At 37.9% G+C, this 23,717-nt stretch overlaps 1 protein-coding gene across 18 annotated transcripts in view; it reads right to left on the reverse strand.

Annotated features, from left to right (window-relative positions):
• SORCS2 (sortilin related VPS10 domain containing receptor 2) overlaps positions 1-23,717 on the reverse strand; it is a 528,299-nt gene that overhangs the window by 224,412 nt on the left and 280,170 nt on the right. For all 18 annotated transcript variants that reach the window (XR_014955066.1, XR_013339870.2, XR_014955068.1 and 15 more), the window contains one exon: positions 3,218-3,317. Coding sequence is in view for 14 of the 18 variants with exons in the window: in XM_077782740.2 (XP_077638866.2) it covers positions 3,218-3,317 (100 nt within the window). In the remaining 4 variants the exon portion in view is untranslated. The remainder of the gene's footprint in view (positions 1-3,217; positions 3,318-23,717) is intronic.

Raw genomic sequence — 23,717 nt, forward strand, 5'->3', positions numbered from 1 at the left:
TATAGATGATTTCCATACTTCCTCCAGCTCATTCAGTCCCCTGCACTCCTATACTTTACCCTATAACACTGTGGGCTTTTTATACAATCCTTTTTCCATATGTTGTACTTTTTGCTATTGCACTTCATCATCAATTGCATTATTTTCAATACGTCTTAAGAAAATTAAAATTAGAGTAATTCACAGAAAATTTCTAGAACAATTTCACATTTAATGTATAAAGCTCACTCAGAAGTCCATTGGTCTATCTGGTATGATTGCAGCTCACAGAGTGGAGGCATGCTGAATGAAAGTTTAAGCCACTTCAGGAGCTGGTATACTGGAAGTTATGAACTGTAAAAATTATGTCAACCCAAGAACTAGACTGGAGCCTTCTACCAGATATTTCATTTAATTGCATTTCAAAACAAATAAACAATCTCCCACTTTGTGTTTGTTTCTTGGCCCTTGAGAGCTCTAGTCACACGGCACAAATCAAAGAAGGCAAAGGCTGGGACTGGGAGAATGAAGAACTTGCCATGGAGGGAGGAGAACAGGTTTGAGACCATGTAAGGAACCTGAAGGTGCACAAGTCCATGGGACTTGATGAGAGGAATCTACAGGCCCTGAGGGAACTGGTGCATGAAATGAGTCAACAGCAGTGTGGTGCCAGCTGGGGTTAAACCATGACCCATCTCTCTGTATATCTTTGTAGGAAGCCATAGTTTGATTCTGTTCAAACCCACAGCAGTCACAAAGTCAGTTACAGAGACCTCCACAAGATAATTCAACCTTATTCTCATAGAATTCTCACAAAGAACTATGATTTTAACAGTAAGAATTGCCTGGAGATACCTGTATTTCTCCTTTGATTTTTTTTTTTTTTTATTGTAGGAGAGAGCTTGATCTGATACCTAATTCTAAAGAACTTAAATCAGGTGTGGTTAATGCTCTGATGACACTGAGGTGGGAATGATGAGCTATAAATGTGCAGTGTCTGTTCTTCCACAGATGAGGACAACAATGGCTAAATGAAAAGAAATCATAGAACACTTTTTACTATGTGAAGTATTAAAAAATCCCTATAAAATGTATTTTATCTTTGCTTCCATGTATTTTCATAGTCACTAAATGCTAAGTGGTAGCATGGGACTACTTATGCTTTAAATTTAAAGTGCATGCTCAGTTCCATTATATGCAGTCAGCACTCCATTTTCCATTTTCAGCACATTTTAAAAGATGTGAACTGGTTGAAGAAAACTCACACCATAATGATCTGAAGTAACATCAAGAACAAGTAAAACTCTGAGACTTCTCTCAGCTCAGAAAAGGGAGTCAGAGTTCTAAATGTTCTATTCCACCCCAGTGCAACTGTTCTGAAATAGACAGACTGAGAGATATGGTCCTCCATCATCCCAAATAACTTGGGTGAGATTAATTTTGTCTTGTTCTTAATGCCCTAATCAAAGGTCCAGCACCTAAAATTTCCCATTACAACAGACTTCCAAGATGAAGCTCTTACAGCATGAAGACCTCCCTCTTACCTTCCACAGGTGACTGCAAAACCTCCAAGAACAGTCCGAATCTTTGGCTAAAACATGTAACCCCACTGCTTTCATAATTTTGTACCACATATGCATGTATGTATGTTTCCATGTATTAATATCCTCTGGCGTAATTTAAAGGCCCTAGAAATCCTTTCTGCTCGGCTGTTTTTGTTGTTTGTACACTAATAAACAACATCTTCATAGAAGTAAATGTCCACATAAACATAGCATATTTGTATTGACTCAAAGGGACTTTCTGTATCAGGTGGCTTTCAATATCATATTAGTTTACTAAGCAGAGTTTCAACTCATGAAATTAAGTAGAATATGGATTTTTCTTAGACAGGATTAACATGAGGGTTCTTATGAACACTTGTGTGTCTTTCAGGCTTGAAATAAAGTAGTGATCTTATTGCTGTTTATTTTTTCATTCAACTGTCACAACCATATTGTCACTGAACTCTTGTGCTTGGGCAGGCTCTGATATTGTAGCTGATTGAGCTGGGAAGGATCCTCCATGGGGCACTCATCCATCTCATTCTTCAAACTTTTATTCCAGAAACTGAGATGGGTAAAGATTTCTGGTTTTATTCTTTTGGACTTGAAAACACCAGTAGATTGAGATATCTGAGATACACTATCAGAAGAAACTTTGTGCTTGTTGGTGGTTCCACCTCAAGAAACAAAATTATACTTTCTGGCTTTGCAGCAGATTAAAAATATATTACCAATCTGAGACACAACACAGCTTGGGCACAAAATTCCAGTGATTATTTCAAGGGAAATACAATATGTACTTAATCATCAAGGCAGTCTTACTGATTTCTACTGATTTTTGATTAAGCAAAACAGACAGACAAACACAACAAATATTGTTCTTTCTATCAGAGACCTCTACCTGAAATCAGTGTTTCTGTATTACACTGGATTAAAAGGCCCTTATCAAGAGAAAATTCGTATTTCATGAAAGACCCACTGTGCTTATATTTCACTCTATACTTCACAATTCTTGCCATTTAAATCACAGGCACTTTGAAGACATAGAAGGCCTGTTACTGTGATTTTTTCCCCATAATCATTGTTCCTGCTGCTTCTAATACAACATCCATTGTAAATACACTCAGTGGGTCGATTTTGCTCTCACTTATAAAATCCACTTAACCTTTCCACGTTCCAGGAAAAGTGTTTTTTTTCTTAGTAATGATGCAGGACCATTTCTTAGCAAAGCTTCAAGGAGAGGGGGTTTTAAAAATATTTAATTAAGGTTTTACACAAGATAAACATCATTATCAATGACAGCCTACCCAGTCATTATACTTTATATTAAGGAACATACAAAGAAACTTGTCCATTAAGGATGAAGAGTTTGAATGTTAGTCCCAGAATCCACTGGGATGTATGAAAACCTACAGAATTTCCTTTTTCATTTGCATGGAAAACACTATGAAAGCTTGATTTTCAAGAGTCATATAAGTCAGTGATTTCATAAAGTTTCCGTGTCCATCAAGGTAATTTTTTCTGTCTGTACTTTTCAGGAACAATAAATATCCTACTTCTGTATGTCACAAATGCATCAAAGGTGATCTTCACATTGTGAAAATCAGTTTCCTATATTGTGAAAACCTGTAAAACACCCTTCATGTAGTTGCAAAATCTCACCTGCACTACAAAAATGGTTTTTTGCCACATACCTTCTTTTTGTTGGTGGAACAAATGTAGAAATTGTCAATAACAGTGGCAATCCCAGGCTGTAGATTCAACTTTGTGTATAATGTCCCAAAATCTGAAGACCTGAAAGAAATCAAACATCTGTAAGTGCTCTCTTCTAAAGGCTTCAGCATTGAAATTCTGCAAAGAAAATTCCTCTGTGCACCAGTGGTCCATTTTCAATGCTTCTCTGCTATCCTTTTGTTCTTTTCAGTGCTCATTAGCCACCAAAAGAAATCCGCTATTATAAAGGAAACTAGGTTCTAGGTTTGAAAAAAACTAGCTAGTTCTGTCTGTACTTTGAATTTTTCTGCAGAGCTAGTTTATTTTGTTCTGTTCAGTGACAGCAGCCTGACATATACATCTTTCCATCAGTACCCACAAGGTGGAAAAAAAGAGCTATGAAGAGCACAGGCTCATTGGCAAGTATTAACAGCACCTCCTCAGCTATGCAGAAAAAGAAGAGTTGACTTCAGAGCTTCCTGTTGCATAAGAGAAGAATTTGGCCCGAGATCTGGAAGACTCACATTAGACCTCAAGCAGAATTAGTACTGGAAGGTATCCCCCATCCACTCCTCCAGCTCTTTTTCAGAGGATCACTCAATTGTGAATTAAAAAAAAGGAAAGTCAGTATTTGGCCATCAGTATGCCACACAGGCATCTCCATAAGTATTTCAAATGTGGGCACTCTGCAGAATTTGTTCCATATTCCTGAAAAGCCGTCAGTGAAAAATGGCATCCATGCTCTGCAGTTGTATTGCCAAAGTCAATTATAGAAAGAACAGACAAGTAAAATGTTAATATAAGGAAAAGTTAGGGAAATTCAAAGCAAGTCACACTCAAATTTAAATCACTTTGGATGAAACCTTGCTTGTTCTGTTTAGGATCAAATTGTACCATATGCCCTCTCCGTATTTACAGTTATTCATTTTGCATTTGGAAAGGGACTCTGACACATCTAAGGCACTTGTCCCTTCTTCACCAAGAAGTACTCCCTAGGACAGAGAGTTGGTGTGAGGACTTCCACTCTATACACCCTCTTCTCTCCCTGGAATAAGAAATAGGGCTGAAGGTACCCTGCCCTAACTCTTCATCATTCAAACAATTGGGAGCACTCAAAACCTCTCCTGTGCGAGAGAACCAAGACAAGACTGTCCTTCCCAGTGTGACACTGCACTGCCTGTGCAGTGATTTCTGCCCTATAGCCCTTTTCACCATGTTTATTGTTCCCCAGCAGGCTCTGCTGCCCCATGCTCCTCATCCAGGGCAGTCACTGCTGAAGTTTGTGGGAGCATTGCTGAGTACAATGAGAACAGTGAAGAACCAAACCCCTGGCTGAGTGTGTACACATTGAGAGCTAGCCCACTGCCTGAGGTCTTCTCCAAGCCACGTGAGGCAGCGTATTCACTGAAGGGCTAGGGCCCACAGAAGGCCACCATGAGCATCCCACCTATGTCCCAGTGCCACTCAGAATGTCACTGAAGTTGGAGGGCATTGTTGTGTGAAGCCAGAGGCGCCTTCTGTGTTTTCACCAATCCAGCCTTCCATGAGATACAGGAACTTCCAGCTGCTGTCATGGAGCAGCTTTCTCTTTCTTTGGCATCACCAAGCATAGTGGGCAGACAGTGAAAAGCCTGGAACAGGTCCTAAGGAATATCTAGAAAGGCTCATGTTTACCTTGTTTTTCTTCCTTCTCCACCAGTTTAAAAAACTCAATTTGTCATAAGACAATGAAACTCAGGCCATCCTCCAGCCTAAAGTCAGGAGTTTAACCATTTTATAGCATTATCTGAATAGATTTGACCTGGGATTTTTTCCCCCCACAATGTTGCTTTCTCTGCAGATATACAACAATGCATTAGAGAATTAACTGAATCATAGCAATTCGATTTTGACAAATAAATATGTAGATATCAAGCACATACAACTGCAGTGTACAACTGGGTGTTCAGCACAGAACTAATTAAAATTCTAAGGGGAATAGGATGGACAGCGCTAAACCTAATTTGCCAGAGGTATTTGACAGAAATAAATTAAAGCAAAGACTTAAAATATCAACTTCAGACAGATGCACTGAAACCATGCAGAACAAGTGTGTATAATGGAAACATAACCTAGTCTATTCTTTTTGAGGGAAGAGTATAAGGTTGGTGGCTAGCCCAGTAATAACATCCTGAAATAATTCTCTGAACCTTAAAGATGATTAAATTTACTTTGAAGAGGCAGTTCCAGGATTAATACAATGGGACCACTGGAGAGTGACATCATGCGAGGGACACCATGGCAACTCTGTCAATGTGTGAAAAGAGTACAGGCAGGAAGCCCAAAAAAGATAAGTTCCAAGATATAAAAAGTTCCAGCCCAAAACTTTCCCTTCTAATTCTCATGACTTATAGAGAGCAATGCCAAAAACAGATGAGGTTTTAACAAGATGAGAAAACTAAGATAACTACGGTATTTTCAGACAAACGTAATAAAACTATACAGTCAAAAATATATTTATTTTTTAAGGTAAAAAAAATTAGCAATCTCGATGGAAAAAAAAAATCCAGTTCCAGTCTGAGAAAATAGGCAACTGTATCTCCCAAAAAGTACCCCATACCTAAGCAGGAAGACCATGATTGGAAGATCTGTGGATCTATGGAGTCAGAATGTATTCTGACTTCCAAATCTTTTTTGTTATAGCCCAGACTTGAGAGAGCCCAGGAATGTCAGCTATTCTTTAAGACATTTGTGCACAAGAGGACATAGTTCAAGGACATCATTCAAGGGAGGCACTGTGCAAAATAATTGGTTTTCCAAATCTGCTATAATCCAGAGAGAACAGGTCACCTCGACTTTTTCACTTAAGATATAACTTTGAAGTTCCTGACTCTGCATATATAAAAAACTAACATTTTGTGGCATGCAGCTAGAACAGAATATCATTTAATTGCACTACTGAGCTACAGACAGTTGGGGAGGATGGATTTTACGATCCCAGTGCACGCCTATTTCAATATATATTTCAATACATATTTGCACTTGTACCAAATTAAGGAGAGGAGGAGCCCTTTACAGTTTTCCAGTCTTTATGAGTTTTTTTTTTTTCTATTAGGAACCCAGCTCATGCTCTGTCAGGACTGTTAAGGAGATGGAAAAAACCCATATGAGTAATCTGCTTTTATCAAGATAAATGTATTCTCTTTCCTCTCTAAAATCATGAAAAGATATTTCAAGTTATAATGGAAAGAGGATGCAAATGTACCTGATGAGAAGAGTAAAACTTCCTCCTATACCACAGTTTATTTGAAGTGGCAGCAAAACAGCAGAACTCCACAAACCAGTTCTAATTAACGCAGTTAATTAGAATTTTGGCTTTATGTAACACATTGCAGGGGAAACAGCAAGCTATACTCAGGCTGCTTCCTGCTGCTGTGTATCCACTGTGCACTACAGGTTACAGATTACAAGGACGTTTCTTCATTCAAAAGCAAAATTCGCTGGAAGATTCACGGGATACACATCTTCCAGTACTCAGGTGACAGAACCATTGGGTGGTGAGACAACAACACGATTACTCACATACTGATGCAGACATCACACAACCTGGGCCTGACAGTTAATGGCTCTTTTTGAAGTCATCTACATGTTTCTGCTTTAATATGTGCTAGTCTCCTCTTTTTTTTTTTTTTTTTTTTTTCCTTTATGGAAAAACTGAGTTCTCACTGTAAGAACAGCATGTTCAGATAAGAGTCCTCAAAATCATACAGTGATATTACAGCATAGACATAATTAGGTCTTTTTAGCTTAATATTGTGAGCTCAAAAAAATAGTTGGGAAAGCATCCAAGTGGTAAAGAAATGTACCCTAATGAAATAAAACTCCCAAAGCCCCTAAGCTTTGTGCAAATTTAGGTCTCATCCTCAAAAATGTAACTTTTTTAGATTTGAGGTAAAATAAATCTATGTCTAACATAATTTGGAACTGTACCTAAACATTGGATCTGGATATCTTCCAACAGAAATTTTGAGAAAGAAGAAATTTAGCAGATACCAAAAGAGACATCAAATGCTTGCCTTTCTGAACTTCACTATCATTATAAAGATCTCCCCTGGTGACTCACACCTATGGTTCAACATTGCTCATTGTTAGTGGTTTTCCAGGTTATATTTACAGATAGATATTTAAAAATATATAAGAAAAATTAAAAATTAATAAAGTAAGATGTTGATGAAGATTCTTAGAGATGAAAATTGCATTCCCAAATCAAATGTAATACTCAAAGAACACATCAACTGCAGAAAAAATACTTCCTTTTTTTTTAATGAATTGAAGAGACACACTAGAAAGAAAATGGTTGGAACACTTAACACACATGTTCATCAGATTTCCTCCACTTTTTTTTCTTGAAGACTAACTCAGGATCTGTTCTAGTCAAATGAATCATATTGTACAAGCTCCATTAACTTAAAATCCTGGAAGACAACAATAAAGAAATTTCAAATGCCTCTTGGACCACTTAACTGGTGAAACTAAAGAATAAAAAAGTCTTTGAAAGAAAAGAATGCAAAAGATCTGCAGGTCTAGATAACTGGGAAATTGTTGAAAAACAAATTCAGTTGAGATGCACATTAGAGAATCAAGGAAGAGTGTAAATAAAACCCACTTTACATGCTTCCCACTTAATTTTCTCCAGACTATTGCAAATGTTGTCTTCGCTCCTTCCCCTCTTTTCAGTCAGCAGAACAGTCCAAGATTTACAGCATAAGCTTTTAAAACACAGGAGAAATTATTTTAGCTTCTTGCTCTGTGGCAGACTTACATCTAACAGTAGGATTTCCTTTGTGCTCTAGTCTCTCACCTGAATAATAGAGACAACACTGTCAGCTATATCTCAAATGTCTGCAAGGAAAGTAGATAACTACAGCAGAGAAATGAAGAACTGCCTGATGGAGTATGTAAAACAGATACATCAGAGGTTCCAGCAACAAATACCAGGACAATCCTACTGAAAGGGAAGAAAACAGAGGAACATCATTAAAGAAGTGGAAAACTAACTCATCATCTTCACTTAAAGAGCACAGAAGCCATCAAAGGCTTTTACACGTCCAGTGTGGAAACTGCAGAGGCTTTGGTTAGCCTCATAAAATCCTTTCAAACAAAACCAAAAACCTCAAAACCTCCAAAGGCTTTCTACAGAGAACAAACACATTGTAACATTGAATTCCAACACCCAACTCATATATTGAGGAATTCATACAGATGAAAGTTTCTTCAAAGACTGTAGAAAAGTAGGACTCCTAGCAAACTAATTAACACCCAGCAATCCAATTAACAGATTATTAATCAGCTATCAGCTTTGTTGGAGTACGTTTTGGAAATACCTCTCTCTCTACTTTCCAGAAAATTGCGCCTTTTGGAAATTATATATTTCTTGTCTCAAAACCAGAACTATAGAAATGCTTCTTCCTTGATGCAGTTTTACACTAAAAAGTCAATGGTGTAGGCTAGAGGTAACATATTTTAGCAACTTCATATTTAGGCAACAGAGGGTTTACCTTCTTTTCCCAAAACCACTAGAGATTAACATGTCCTGTTTTCACTCATCAATTATTGATATAATATATTCATCACATATCTGATAACATAGATATTTTTTAGAGCTGTTGGAAATCACAACTGCCGTTTTAGTTGAAATTACCTGTTCTGTAATGCTCTGCTGTGTACAGGACATGGTGCAAGTTTGTATTTATACAGCTATAGAGCCTCCTTCCAATAATTACAGGTATTAATATCCATATATTTGATTGCAAATTGCTGACCTAAAAAATTCCACAAGGAAAAAAAAAAAAAAGCAAAACAAAAAACCCCAAAAGACTGCATTTGCATCAAGTGAAGACTCAAGGAGGATCATAAATATCACATATTCTAGACCTGAGCTTTTATTCAAAATCCAGTTCAGCTGGCCACAGTGGAAGGAAAACCCGTCCTCTGTAGCCACCAATAAAAGCCAGGACTACCATGGCAGGTGACTTAAAGGAGTCAGATCTCTCTTCAGGAACTCTGGCTGCTCAAGTCAGTGCAACAAATAAGACATGACCTTAATTTGCAACGCACATGGCTGGGTCCTCTGACACCACACGGTACCAAGCCTGACAGGGCCCCCAGTTGGCATGCCAGGCTACAATCTTCTACCCTGAAGAAAGTGTTTTGAGTCCACGTTTTCCAGGAATTATTCTGTCTCAGAGATTCATATAAGTACAGCAACAATTCACATTTTCTTATGAGAGAACATGGATGGTGGTAAACAGAGATCTTTAATGGGGGTGCTACTTGATGGAGATATGTGAATTATACAATGTGTATTTATGTACTGTATATTCTGTCATGCATGTGGCAGGTACTGGCTTCAGTTAGTTTCTTCATCCACACAATGCACACACACACACATGCTCAAACTTCAATTGTTAGCAGCATTGTGTCTTTACTATCTACTACATATCTTTCTGTGCTGTATTTAAACATTCCCACTCTGCATACCTCACTGTATACCATTGCAGTTATCTTTTGCAGCCCTTCATTAGTCCTTCAATATACCACAAACATCCTGCTCATTAGCCTATAATCAGTCTGCTTATCAGTTACATTTTCAAGCTCCTCATTGCTGCACAGCTGCAACAATTAGCTTTTATATTCTACAGGCTGACAAAACATCACATTAGCTTCTATTAGCTGCAGCCATCTCCTGTCCTCTTAGAAAATGTTAGTTTAGGTTAGACACCTATTCTGAAACTACTGCCTTGGTGCATTAATTCCATCCCCAACACACAGCACTTGCTGTCAGTATGTCTTGGAAGGTACAGCCTGTAGCCATGCTTGCAGTACACAGATACTTGTGATGAATCCACTCAACCATAAAACAAGCAGTGTTACAGTGACAAAGCAGACAAGACACCGCCAGCAAGACAGGGTTACATCTTACTTTTGCAAAAACTAAAAGGTCTGGGTTATTTCTTCCTTAAGCTTTGCAGCCATGGAAGAGCTGGGGCATGTGCTGGATCGTGCTGTCCTCGAGGGGCACAGGGGTACCTTGAGGTGCTTGGGGGCAAATTAAAAATTCCCCCACAATCATTCAATCCCAGTCATTTGTTCCTGTTAAAAACAAACTTATTGAAACAATTCACAGTCAAATTAACGGTTTTGAAGTCTTGCTTTTGGATTTCAGTAATGCTGTTTACAGTTCCTTCCCACAAACAGTTCCGGTGACCTACATGAGGGAGTAAAAAACAAAAATGAAATTCTGGGAAATAAGGAAAAATCAATTTCTTACCACACTTTTTTCACTGGATTCAACATATTGTGCAACTATCAGTGAGAATGCAGGCATTTCTCATAAGAAACAGACCTGTGTAGATTGAGTTTCAGTAGCTGCAAGTCCAGCACTGCATTAGCAAGGGATGAAGTGTATTATGGAGCATTTGGGAGGTTTGCTATTGAGAGACTTAACTATTCCATTAACTATTCAATCATTACCTACAAAACAAATTAATACTTCCTACATAAAACTACCTTCCTTTTACCTATTTAGACACCCAGCTCTGGGAAAAAAAAAAAAAAAAAGAAAAAAAAAGTTGGATTTAGTTTTGGTGGATGGAGTATTTTTGTTTGTTTTCTTAATTTTTAGTTTAGGAAAAAGAAGTCTTTGTTGCTAAAATGCAAATTTCCAAAATTATGCTTACTAAGTATATTGCTAAGTGGAAGCATACATATATCATTTCCAGTATGATTTCTCTCTTACAAGTGTTATGAAAGGAAATGAGTAATTACAAAGGAATTGTTTCTTATCTCACATATTTGTGTTCTTTGGGGAAAGGAGATGGTTCAAGAATATTTTCTTGAGGTTTGTAGGGAACATTAAAATTTTCCACCACGGAAAAATTCTAGGCATTTCCCATAGCCCAGGCTTTTTATTTAAACCACTAAACACAGCTGAAATATCTCTGAAACAACTTTATTCTCAGTCAGGCAGCTTCTTGGAAGGCAAGAAACATGTTGGGATATATGAGAGAATTTGGACTTGTGCTTTCTGACCAGAACAGCAAATTTCCTTGTAATCACTGGATAGAACTGGTTGGAATAGGAACATTTATGGAATTAAAAAAGAACTGATAATAATTTAATAAATTGCATATGCACATTCACATGCAATTATCTATTCCTCTAGCAATGGACTCTGCCAACTGTAACACTCTTCTACTCACTCTTCAGTAAGCAGAACTCTTCTTTAACTCCAATTGTAGCAGTTTTAGCTTTTGCTGCTGAAGTGCTGACCTCCATTTTATGATTACTGTGGGGGAGGTGAGAGAGAAAATGAACTATATGACCAGGTGTAGCACTTTATAAAAAGGTAAATGAAGTCAATGTTTGGTCAGTAATTTGACTGTGGTACCCTGCACCTGAAGCCAAATGCTTGGCAAAACTAAGGGAGTAACTGAACTTTTTTAAAACAAATAAAAATCCTAAACAATTAAATACAGAAAAATAGACTCTGGAAATGTATCAGGGACCCACTGTTGCCTGTTGTGAGTTTTCTGGAATGCTTCTCTGAAACTGCAAATACACATCTGGGATGAAGGCTGGACAGTGCTCAGATGCAGCTCAAGTTCATCCAAGATGTCAGTTCCCATGTTCCCAGTGTCAAAGGAGTGATTATTTCAAGTTATTAAAATCACATCAGAACAAAACCTTTACAAGGATTTTTAAAGAAATATTTTGAATCCCTCTCCTTCAAAAACAATTCATGTCAAAGCAATCATTTGCCTCACCCATGTCTGCCCACAAACAAGATTGCCATGCTGTGTCTGAACCATGAAAACATTCAGATGGTTAAACAAAATCAGGTTTTCCTAACAGGTTTAAAATCACTGAATGTCAGTGCTGCCTGAGCTGCAGCTTGCAAACACGAAGCCTGCAGGTAGGAATGGGAGGAGGCACATCTCAGGGTGCTGCAGCAACCAGGGGCACCAGGGAATTCAGATGGTCACAACCACTTCACAAAGGTTTATTTCTGTTATTTGCTAATGACCCCAAACATAATCTCCTAACAGCCTTCCACAGTTGCTGAAGGGGTTTTATTTACTTATTTATTTATTTTGTTTCGAGCTTTCAGCAGCCCAATTTCCCTTACAGGCATTCTCCTGTAACTGCAGTGACACCTGTGGAGGGCTGAGGCCATCAGCTGTAGTTTGGCCTGCTGTTGAACTTGGCAAGCCAGCAGCACATAAAGCCCCAGCAGATGTTTCTGCTTTAATAGCAGCTCTTTCAAACCCTTGGCCAGACATAAATCCAAAATAGATCCAGAAAAGAGACAAACAGTGCCACCATCATGGCTCTTAAAATTAGGAGGCAGAACTGGCCTTTTCTGCAGGACTCTGAGAGACCATTAGCAGCAGAAGGTGTCGGGAAGTGTTCCCATAAATTATGCTGACAGGTTAAGAGGGCCAGCCACAGCAAATGCAGCAGCACATTTTGCACTGTGTCATGGTTTGCTAGGAAACAGAATCCTAAGACAAATGCACACATTTACACAGGAGTTTCCAAACTAAGATCACGCTTCATAGCAACAAGTACAGGAAGCAGCCAATTTTATGGCCATTAACACCTCCACATGGAACTATGGTGCTTCCACACCATGTTAATGAACATTCCAAAAATAAAAGAGTAAGGCAATGAGCCTTGGTAAAAGAGATCTTCTGAATACATGCCTTGCTGGATCTATTTGCTTAAAAGAAAGCTGCACTAAGAGTGTATTTACAACTGCCACTGTGCTTTATGGGAGAGGAGGTTGATATTTATCAGGGTGACATGCTAATACATCCATTCACTCGGTGATGACTAACTGCCCCAGCAGAAACCTGGTCCACTGTAAATTACTGACTTGTAATTTCAAATGCAAGTTAAAACAACCTCATAGAATAAGAATAGTTCTCAGCATTCAAAATAATTCATAGCACTGAAGGAGCTGAAAATGTCAATCACATTCTTGTCTGACATTAAAGGAGGCTAGGAAGAGAAAAAAGTGACCCAGTGTCTAAAAAGGAGTTCTTTTGTAGGAAGGAAGGTTATTACCTGTTCTCCTGCTTCCCCTATCACCTACTACTCAAGCTCAGATGGAGCTGCCAGTGGCAGATGTGGCCCTGAGGCTGTTGGGGTGTCTGGGCTTTCTCACTGATGCTGGGACAGCAGGGGATGGGCTCCTTTCTTGCACAAGCCTTGTGGTGGTTGAAGGCCAGCAAGAGAACAGCTTCAGATGGAGGCCAGCAAATTTCACAGTAACCAAGAAGATGAGAAAGGGATTCATGATGATGGCAGCAAGTTTATAGATAATACAAAACTGTGAAGCATGGCTGATATATCAATAATACATCTTGAGGAGATACAGGTAATGGGAATCTCATCAAGCTCAGCAAAGTGAGGTAAAAAGTGCTACATCTGAGAAGAAACAGCCCCATGCACCAGTACGTACTGGAGGCCAACAGGCTGGAAGTCAGCTTGGCAGAAAAAGCCCTGGAGGTCCTGGTGGGCATAAAATCAAACCTAAGCCAACAAAATGCAGCAAAGGCAGCCAACAGTGTCTCGAGGTGAATCAGGATGAGCATTTCCAGCAGGCTGAGGGAGGTGCATCCTTCCCACTCAGCACTGCTGAGATACTGCTGCAGTAGTGTGGCCCCTCAGAATGAGAGGCACAGACACATGGAGTACACCCAGCAAAGAGCCACAAGATGATCAGAGACTGAAGCACCTATCACAGAGGGCAAGGCTGAGAGAACTGGGGCTGGCCAGCCTGGAGAAGGCTCAGGGGAGACCTTATCAATGTATATAAATAATTGATGTGTGTAAAGATGGAGCCAGACTCTTCTTGGCAGTGCTCAGTGACAAGCCAAGAGTAAATGGACACAAACTGAAATACATTAAACTCCATTTAAACATTATGAAATTTTTTTTCTTTTTTTTTTTTTTATCATAGGGTGGCTGAACAGTGGTGTCTGCCCAGGGAACTTATCTCCATCCTTGGAGATACTCAAAAGTCAGCTGGACAAGATGTAGATCACTGCTTTGATCAAGGGGGCTGGATTCAATGATGTAAAGAGCTCTCTTCCACCGTCACTCAACTTGTGACTCTGCAGCTACTGAGATTTAAATTACATAATTTGACTTTGTTGAAGATAGTATGCATCAAAAGTAATTTTCTGTAGACAACCAACACATTTAAAGCATCACCAAGTCACAGAAGGAACTTCACTGCATATTTGCTAGGGAATCCACAACTTCACAAACCAAAACCAAAAGCTTTGTTATTTTGCTTTAAGTTCAGCAGAACTGAATTCTTCTTGGAGTGTGCTTGTTCCAAAGAAGTTCCTAACTCGCAGCACTGTGGATTAAGCCAACAAAAGAAACCTTCACGTTTACTGATAAGAAAAGTGCTTACAACACAGAGCCTGCATAATCTTTGGATGTGACGTCTGAAATTATAGTTGTATCCCAAACTCTACATTTGAAGTGGCACAAAAGCATTTTATCTAAATGTCATTTTGCAGTCATATAGCTCCGTTCTTATTCAACTGCCCAAAGCAGTCAAGCTAAAATAAAGAGGAAAAAAAATAGATTTGCCTAAGGAAAGCTTTTTTTATCCTTTTCTGCTGTTGTTGGTTCCACTCTAAACCCCCACTTTGGGGAATTTAACGTATGAAAGCTTTGGCAAACCTTTTGGTATATGTGGTCAAGCCTCCAGTTCACAGGGAAAGTTCAGCATGACACAACTACTCTATGAATAAATGCACAGATTCCAAATTCTACTCACTAGTCCCACCAGCCATGCTTTATTAAATACCTTTTACACATGACTTGGAAAACAGCTTGACCTTACACCAGTAAATTAAAACCCAACATGCCAGCATTTGGGAAGAGACCAAGATACATTTGTTGTTCTATTTCCAAATCGTTTCCACTCCAGGACAGTTTTTTCAAAGAAATCCAGATTCCAGATATCACTGAGGAAAACAACAGTAAGGTGGTCAGAAGGAGTCACTCAATGCCTACGGCCCTACATTTGTGGAATATCCCATGGAAAACCACAGAGTGCCATCTTCTTCTCATAAAATCATCAAATCATTTAAGTTGGAAAGGACGTCTAAGAATGAAATGAACCATTAATCCAGCACTGCCAAATTCACCACACATGATACATTGACATATATAAATATGTATAAATTTAAATGTAGTAGAAATATGTGTAAATTTATATGTAAATGTATCTTGTATGCAGACTGGATCACTAGGTATGAATTGTTTTCTTTTTACCGAGACAAACTCTCATTATCATCATATATATAGCTTACACACACATAAAATTCCCTGATTGCTGAATCACATGAAATGCTTTGTCATACAGGCCTTTTATACTTCTTTCTGATTTTTAATATTCTTGGTAATAACAATGAGATATTCAAGTCACGATTTTGTTGTTTATATATATCTACTCAGTAGGTAGAGGGAATTTCTTTCTTCCAGAACCATCTGTCTAACTTTAGACTGTGTCCTACTATTAAAGGGGGAGATTGGCTGTATTTAACATTACCATTTATTAACCCATCTCTAACATCTAATCCTGTAGAAAAAGTGCTACAGAAAATTTAGGGAAATGAAAGATAGTGGCACCACATGACATGCTAAAAAATGCTGAACTCTTTGAGCATATTGAAAGATGAAAATTACCTAACTTCTGAGTATGTATTTGCCAAATGCATTGTCAGTGAATGCAATAATTGAAATAATGTTTTCATATCTGTAAATTACCATCCATGAATTATCAACACTAAAACATGATAATTCTTAAATTAAATTTAACCATCTTGCTTCTTTTAGTTACTTAAATGTGTTCAGTACACATTTAAGTTTAGTCACTTAAAAAGTTCAGACCACTTTAACATATTTTTTCTATTTCTAATTTTCAGAAGTAATAAACTGTGGAATAGGTTCTCCTACAGGAGACAACCATATTTCCAGGTTGTATGTAATGGTTGTTCATCATTAGCTGCTATGCCAAGGATACCAAAATGGACATCATGCACATATATTTTCCAAGATACACTTTCTCATGTTCTGATATCTTTTCTTTATTAAAAATTTGCTAGTAAAACTGATTGATAGGTAGTCTTATTGCACAAGGAAGATGTGTCATTCAACTCTTTGACCTCATCTTCACACTAACAGTCAAATGTCTTTGAAATCTGTTTACTTCAGAATTTACAAGAGCATTGAAGACAGGATGTCAGCACATCTTAACTTTGAAAAGATCTTATAATAATAATAAATGAGTTTGGACAGTAGGGTCGTCTGTAATGTACTTTAAGAAAGAGACAAATTTCATTCTTCCACTTTATAGTTAAAGACAAGTAAAACCATTCTTAAACTATAAAGTGTTTTTTTTTTATTGGTTTGGCTTTGTTTTTCTGGACTGAGGAACATTATTTTTTGAGAGGAAGATAGGCCACATTACATGAGATGAAGACAAATGCAAAATACTTCCCAGAAACAGTTACAGAACCAGAAAAGCTTTTTCTTACCTCTTACTGAGCAAGCTCTGGGTAAGTTTGAGAACAGCCTCAGAGCTGGTTTGCTCTTTCATCATGATGTACAATGTATAGAACTGAATCTTTCCCTGTAACTAACATGGAGCCAGCATTCCTGCAACTCAGAGTCACAAAAAGGAGTGTGATAGAGGATGGAAATATTTTCAAGTGGTAATGCTTTCCTTTCTTCATTAGCATTATTACATTGAAACATTACATACAGCAATAATTTTCTTTTGTGTTTCCTAAATATTTGGATTGCTGAATAACTGTCTCAGAAGGAAAAGTGATCTTTTGTTCCAATTTAGAGCAGAATACTAATGATGCCAAAGTTGTGGCTTTGACCCCTGTATGGGTCCCACTTAAGAGCTGAACTCAATGATCCTTTTGGCCCCTTTCCAAGTCAGAATATTCTGGGTGTGAATATAGTTGCACTCTCTTTATTTACCTGCTCGGAAATTCATCTCTTCTACTGCATGAGATTAGTAAGAATAATACAAAATATGATAATCAGATGACCCATCAAATAGCACAGAAATTGTCCTCCACATCAGTACTGTGTCTTCAGGAACTGACTAATCCAGCATAACAAGGAACAGTCACATCACGTCCCTGTTTGCGTGGGCCATGTATGGGCTATCAGCAGCTATGTGTGGATAGCATTTTGATTAGCACTTAAAGTTGATAATTATTTCCTTATTTATGGATCTGTCTCAGATTCTCCTAATATTTTGCATAGATAAATAAATATGCATCCAAAACAACTGAGCTTCAGATGCTTCATATTCCCTCAAATACTACAAAAGTTCAGAGAAACTTTTGGATTTATTTCAATAAAGCATTAAAATTGAACAAACTGATACTTGTAGCCTCTAAAACATTAAAGGATGAAAATGTGAAAGGTATTACCATACAATCAAAGGAAGTGGTAAATAATTATAAAAAGAAGTAAAATAAGAAGTAGCTTTGAGTTACTTATTCTGTTATAAATGCAAATTGTAAGTAAGGGATATTAGCTGATGATTGATAAGAAACTTCAAGTGATCCCAAACCTTTAAGTTATTCACGCTGATATTCAAAATGTAATTACTTTCAAACCACACAGTAGAGTTGGATTAATGAAACAAATACTTTAGAAGTAATCCATGAGTCATGCTTACTTATTATTATGAGGTTTGGATTACTTTTCATTTCAGCTCTGTGGCTTTACTAAATAACAACAATAAGTAACACCACATTCAGTCTCTTACATCTTTACACACATACTGTCAAGTATAAAAGCAAAGAAAATAAGAACCTTTATGTTATATGTTCAGTGAAATGACTTAAAGAAAATACAGATTGGGCTATGCATATGGTAGATAGATTTTCCAGGCTTTAGTTTTATACTTTGCAGTTGTCTCTTCAAATCTTTAGGTGCAGGTTTGAGGGAAAAAATACCTTGTCTTTTTTAGTAAACATGTCAAAAGGCAGAGAAGAATGTGAGAGGGGATAAGTTCTGCTGTTCCTCAATCCCTCAAGCAGCAGATACACAAAGGCAGAGCATAATGAAATAGGAAGAGAGAAGCATCTTCCATGCCATGTAGTGAATAAACAATACTGCAAGGCATACAATTACTAGAGATGTATGTGACTTCATCATTAGAGGACCTAAGGTCCCGAGGAGGGAAACATGATTTGTTATCCTCTGATGCCCACCCTACCCCTACTTGTTACTTCCCTCAAGCTTCTTCCCCACCACTTCAAAGTCTAGGAGCAGGAAAGCAAAATTTGCCTTTGGAGATGGCTGACCTTTAGTAACTGCATTTCCAATTATTATCACAGCACTAATTGCACATACAATCTTTCTTTTCTACCTATCTTTTTCTTTGCCTTCCCCATGACAATAGCATTGTTTTTTGCTACTTTTTCTTCCAATTTTGTTCTTATCTTTTGGTAGTGATTACAGAAGACTCAGTGTGTAGCACAGAAAGGAGAGAGAAATGCCTTAGTCCTCACTTTGAAAACTGGACATGCTAGGCACAGATTTAATCTAAATTGCCAGAACAGCATCACTACAATACTGATAGCAATGTCAGGCATCCTTGGACAAAGTCGAGAAGCCCCATTTGCATCTGCCTTGGAATTTTCTATTATCTTCTCTTTTAGCCTAAGAACACTTGGTGTCAGTTTACTGTTCCTGTCTACAAATTCCTTAAATATCAGGTATAATTTCTGCAGGCAACTGGTTCAAAAAATGTTAAATAAGGAGCTCTCTGTCAGAATATTTCAAATATCACTATACACTGCCAATTGAAAACAGCACACCTGCAATGCAGTTCCACAGCTCAGCTGTGAAGCACTGGCCCATGGGCTTGCAGACCTCTTGCCATTCTCACCACCCTAGTTTTCATTATAACTGAAAAAAGGTGAAATTGAGAATGGTGAGACAATTTGTATTTCCTGAAAAAGGTAACTATTCTGCAAAGATGTATACAAGAAGGGAAGAGATGCTAGGAGCCAGAAAACAATTCATCCTTTAAGATCCTCTTTAAAAAGGCATATACCTAAGTAAAACATTTGGAATCAAGCTGTGATTTCTACGTATATGAACACTAAATTCATCTCAATACACCAGTATATCACAGAACACTGTTATTATGTTATTGAGGCAAATTACTGTTTGCAAAGTATTAACTATAGTTGCTTCAGAATATTTGTAAAGTAATTCTTGACCTGTATCTTTTTTGGTATAAAATGAAATGTTTCCTTATGCCCTGTCAGAGGTCAGGTAAATTTAGTTTTGCCTGATCAACTTGAGACTTGGAAAACCAGAGTTCTGCCTTTAGAATCTATGATTATAAATTCTGGATGCCATCCTCAAGAGTTCTGTAATGCATAGTTAAAATCTATTGATTTGGAAAATCCTTTTGCTATTTGCTGCAGTCTATTTGTAGAAGATGAACAAAAGACATGTCTAGACAGGACTGAAATAAATTAATTCTCAAATATGAGTTAATATTCACAGAAAACAATATTCTGTTGCTTGACTCAAGCAGAACAAGAAATTCAATTAGGCATGTGGCTTCTTTGATGTCCTGTATCCCAGCACAAGACTTGGCTCCCCCGCCTGCTGCCATATGCTTCCTGTTTGAAACCAAACTCAACTGCAGTCTCAAATACATTCAAATACAGAGAAGACTTCTGAGGGAAAATTAACTGCCACAATCTTCCTCTGGGCTGTACTTTCACTGATTCCAAGATGGTATTGGCTTGTCACTTAATCCTCACTGTGGGAGTAATGTTACCATGCTGGCCATCAAATTGCATCCACAGAACAAACAATGCCAGCTCCTAACCTCAGAATAAACACCTGCAGACCAAAGCAGAGGACTTACACTAGTCTGCTCCTAGAGAACGACAGTTAGTTTAGAAAAAGAGTGATATGAAAAATGGAATTGGGTCTACATGCCATGAATTATATGGTAACAATTCCTATCAGGGCTGATTCTGTTTATTTGCCACACTGAGACTCCCAAACACACCCCGGAGAGCTTGGCAGAACTTGCAGAAGATCTAATGAGAGCTGCTCTTCTCAGTTGTGGAGGTTTTTCACAGGAGTCAGAGCTCCTGGTCCCTTGTGCTCATGAGGAAAACTACTTCCTCATCCAGAGACAAGTAAATATTCCAGCATTATCCTTCCATTTCTCTGCCACTATCCCTGCTGATGCAGAACAACTACACTTTCTAACTTAACAATTCATTCTTTAAAGAGTCCTTCATAATGTAAATGTTAATTTCATACTGCCCTTCACTGCAGACAAGCACTTAGAAATACATTATTTCATCTTGAAATCTGCTTATCTAAGAGGTTAAAAATAATTTCAGTTGAGAACACGTTCCCATCCAAAGCAAAAGTTATTTCCATAATTAAAAATCACCGTTTCTCCTCCCCAACTTGAGACCATCTCAACAGAGTGCAGGGGGAGCAGTTCAAGAGGTTTTTTTTGTTCACTTCATGAACGACTCGTAACAGAACTTTGTACCCTTGAACAAGTCTCTCAATTATTCTTTGTGTACTGCATATGCCTTCAATAATGCTCTCTTTCCTAAGCACTCCCCAGACACACTGCTCCTCTCTTTGGAACTAATAGTGCCTGAACAGAAGTATAAGAGGTAATTTGACTGAACAGAACTTTAAAACAGAAGTGATCTCTGAGGCACGGAGGTGCAGAACAATCGCCGTACCTATCCCAACAAACCTATTCACAGAACAAATGCTCCTTTAGCTGGCCTGCACTTCTTCCTTTCTGGCAGTGTTTTGCCACTAGAAAACATCCCTTTCAATACTAACCTTGGAATTACTTGGCTAATATGTTTTGGAATACTTCAGTTTTCATAAAGATTTGATTTCACTATGGAAAAGTTAAAATGCCATCCATCAGTCAGTAGCACAAACATGTCTTAGCTTCTCTTCTTCACCTACATTTAGTGAGTGTTCATATTTGTCTGAAAATGCATGCAGGTGGAAAAGACTGTAGCACATAACAGTCATATAAACCAACCTCCAGCTAAGGCCCTGCAGGTATTGCCATGGACACTGCTCACATCCTCCAGCAACAGTGGGCTACTCCTAATAGCAAAGACATCAATGGATTTTCCTTTTTTAAAAATGGGTGTTGAATCCAGAAATAAAGGGATCCAATTCCAGCGTTCTGCCTTTATTATGGAGCTGATATCTATGTATAATGGCAAATTCATTTACAACTTGGCCCATGGCACAGGGTTGGGAACTAGGTTACTTTTATAGTCCTTCCTAACTCAAGCCATTCTTTGATTCTATGAACTTCTCATGAGAATCCATGGGAGCTAACAGGGCTAACTGTTTTCTGTATTTGACAGCATAAACCCATGAGGTAATGCTGCAACTCGGAACAAACAAGCCTGGTAGAAATTGTTGCTTCTCCCAGATCTGAAAGATATTTCAGATAACACAGATAACTGAAAATGCATTAGGGCAGAAATGTGAATGAAAAATCTTGATTTTTCTTGATGAGGCTTCTTGATTTAAGTCATAATTAGCAGTCAAATTCCAATTTCTTGTCACAGTGCCTAAAAATATTAAATTTTTGTATATAATATTATTTTTTTTAATACAAGTACTGTAAAAATAACTTTCAACTCAGCAAAAGTGTTTCAGTCTTCAATCCTTCCATTACTGAACAGTAGATCTAAACACATATTTCCAGCATACCTGTAATCCACATTGACAGAAGCACCACTTAGGACTGAAAACATGTTTTCTCTATGAAAAATAAAACATCCTGGGGGCAGGCAGAACAGCTGCCAACCATTGGATTACTGGTGAACCCCTCACCTCTAGAGAGGATTCTTTCAGGGGTCCCATCCACCTCAAACACTCCAGGGCACCCTGCCTGCTCTGCCATGCCCACCTTCACCTTGGCAAAAGCAATTACAGGAATACATGAAACTGAATCCTTTGCCTCTCTCAAACTCCCATCAGCTCCCACTTTAGGTTATTCCTCTCTGTGATAAAGGTGTCTCACTACTTTTCAATCTGAGTTTGTGCCACTCTACACAACATCTACACTCTATCATGCCACATAGAACAGCACAGAGCAACAATGAGACCGAAGGCATGGAGGCAAATATTTCTTTATTGCACCAATGCTATGGAAGTTGGTAACAACCCTGATGCCACACAGGGCGTTGTGCCAGTGGACTCTATTAACTTTCTTAATGTGTTTTCGAAATTACCACTTTCAGGTCACAAGAGTTATCAGAATAACTCTGAGACTTCTTAGAAAACCAAAATGCTAACAATATGTTTCATTTACCACCAAGACATCAGAACAAATAAAAGTGTCTATTTTAGGCATGGTCACAAAAGAAGCTTTTCAGAAGGAAGACCCAATTTACTACATACTGAAAGTATAAGAACATCTAATTTTACCCTACCAAAGATGCATTAAATAATTATTGATCAACATAACAGTATTGATCTGCCTAACTTAAGAAACTCTTATAATGTAAATTTAAGCAATACTATCTGTAGATGAAATTTTTCAGGCTTTAAGTACACAAAGCAGTAAGTAGTCCTAACACCCAGAATTTCTTTTCTGATAATATCAATTTTCCATTAGAATCAAAGCAAACAAACAAACAAACCAACCCAAAGAGAAATCCAGACATCAGGGCTGCAAGTTTCTTCAAAAGATGCTTACTTAATTTCCAGCACTGCCAAGGCAATAAAATTATACTTTATCACTAACAGATGTTTGTTTGTACATTTATTAACCTCCAGTAATGAAGATTTTTTAAACTTTCTCAGGCAAATAATCCAAATAGTATATCTCTATAAAGTTTTCCCCATTTTCTAACTTGTGTTTTCTTTGCTGACATATAACCCTGCTATTCAGCATATCTAGCATTATGCATTTAGTCTGCATCCTCTTTGCTGGTATTTTCTATTATATTTGATTAACACATTGCCTGCTGACTGCTATTCTTTAAAACAAAACCCCCACATTCTTCTGGTCTTTGTCACAGCTCAATTGTTAGACCTTCCTTCACCCCTGAAGTGCTCTTTAGGCTCACTTCCATCTGATGCACTACAAAGCCAAATTGACCAGAAGGACTAATCTGTGTCTTTCACACATAAATTAAGATATACATATATTGCAGTGTGAGGTTTGACTTTTCTGCATCACAAAAACAGTACTGAAGTTCAGTTTGTGGTTAATTTTAAAACTCAAGCTTTATTTCTGTAAAATTTCCACTTAATTGGTAGCTGTGAAGCTGTCAATTCCTGCTGAAGTGCAAAAGTTTGCCCTTAGACCTATTAATTAATCTCCTCCGGTTTTCCCATCAT

This window comes from Lonchura striata, chromosome 4 (assembly GCF_050655825.1).
Source record: "Lonchura striata isolate lonStrDom1 chromosome 4, ASM5065582v1, whole genome shotgun sequence".
Classification (NCBI taxonomy): Eukaryota; Metazoa; Chordata; class Aves; order Passeriformes; family Estrildidae; genus Lonchura; species Lonchura striata.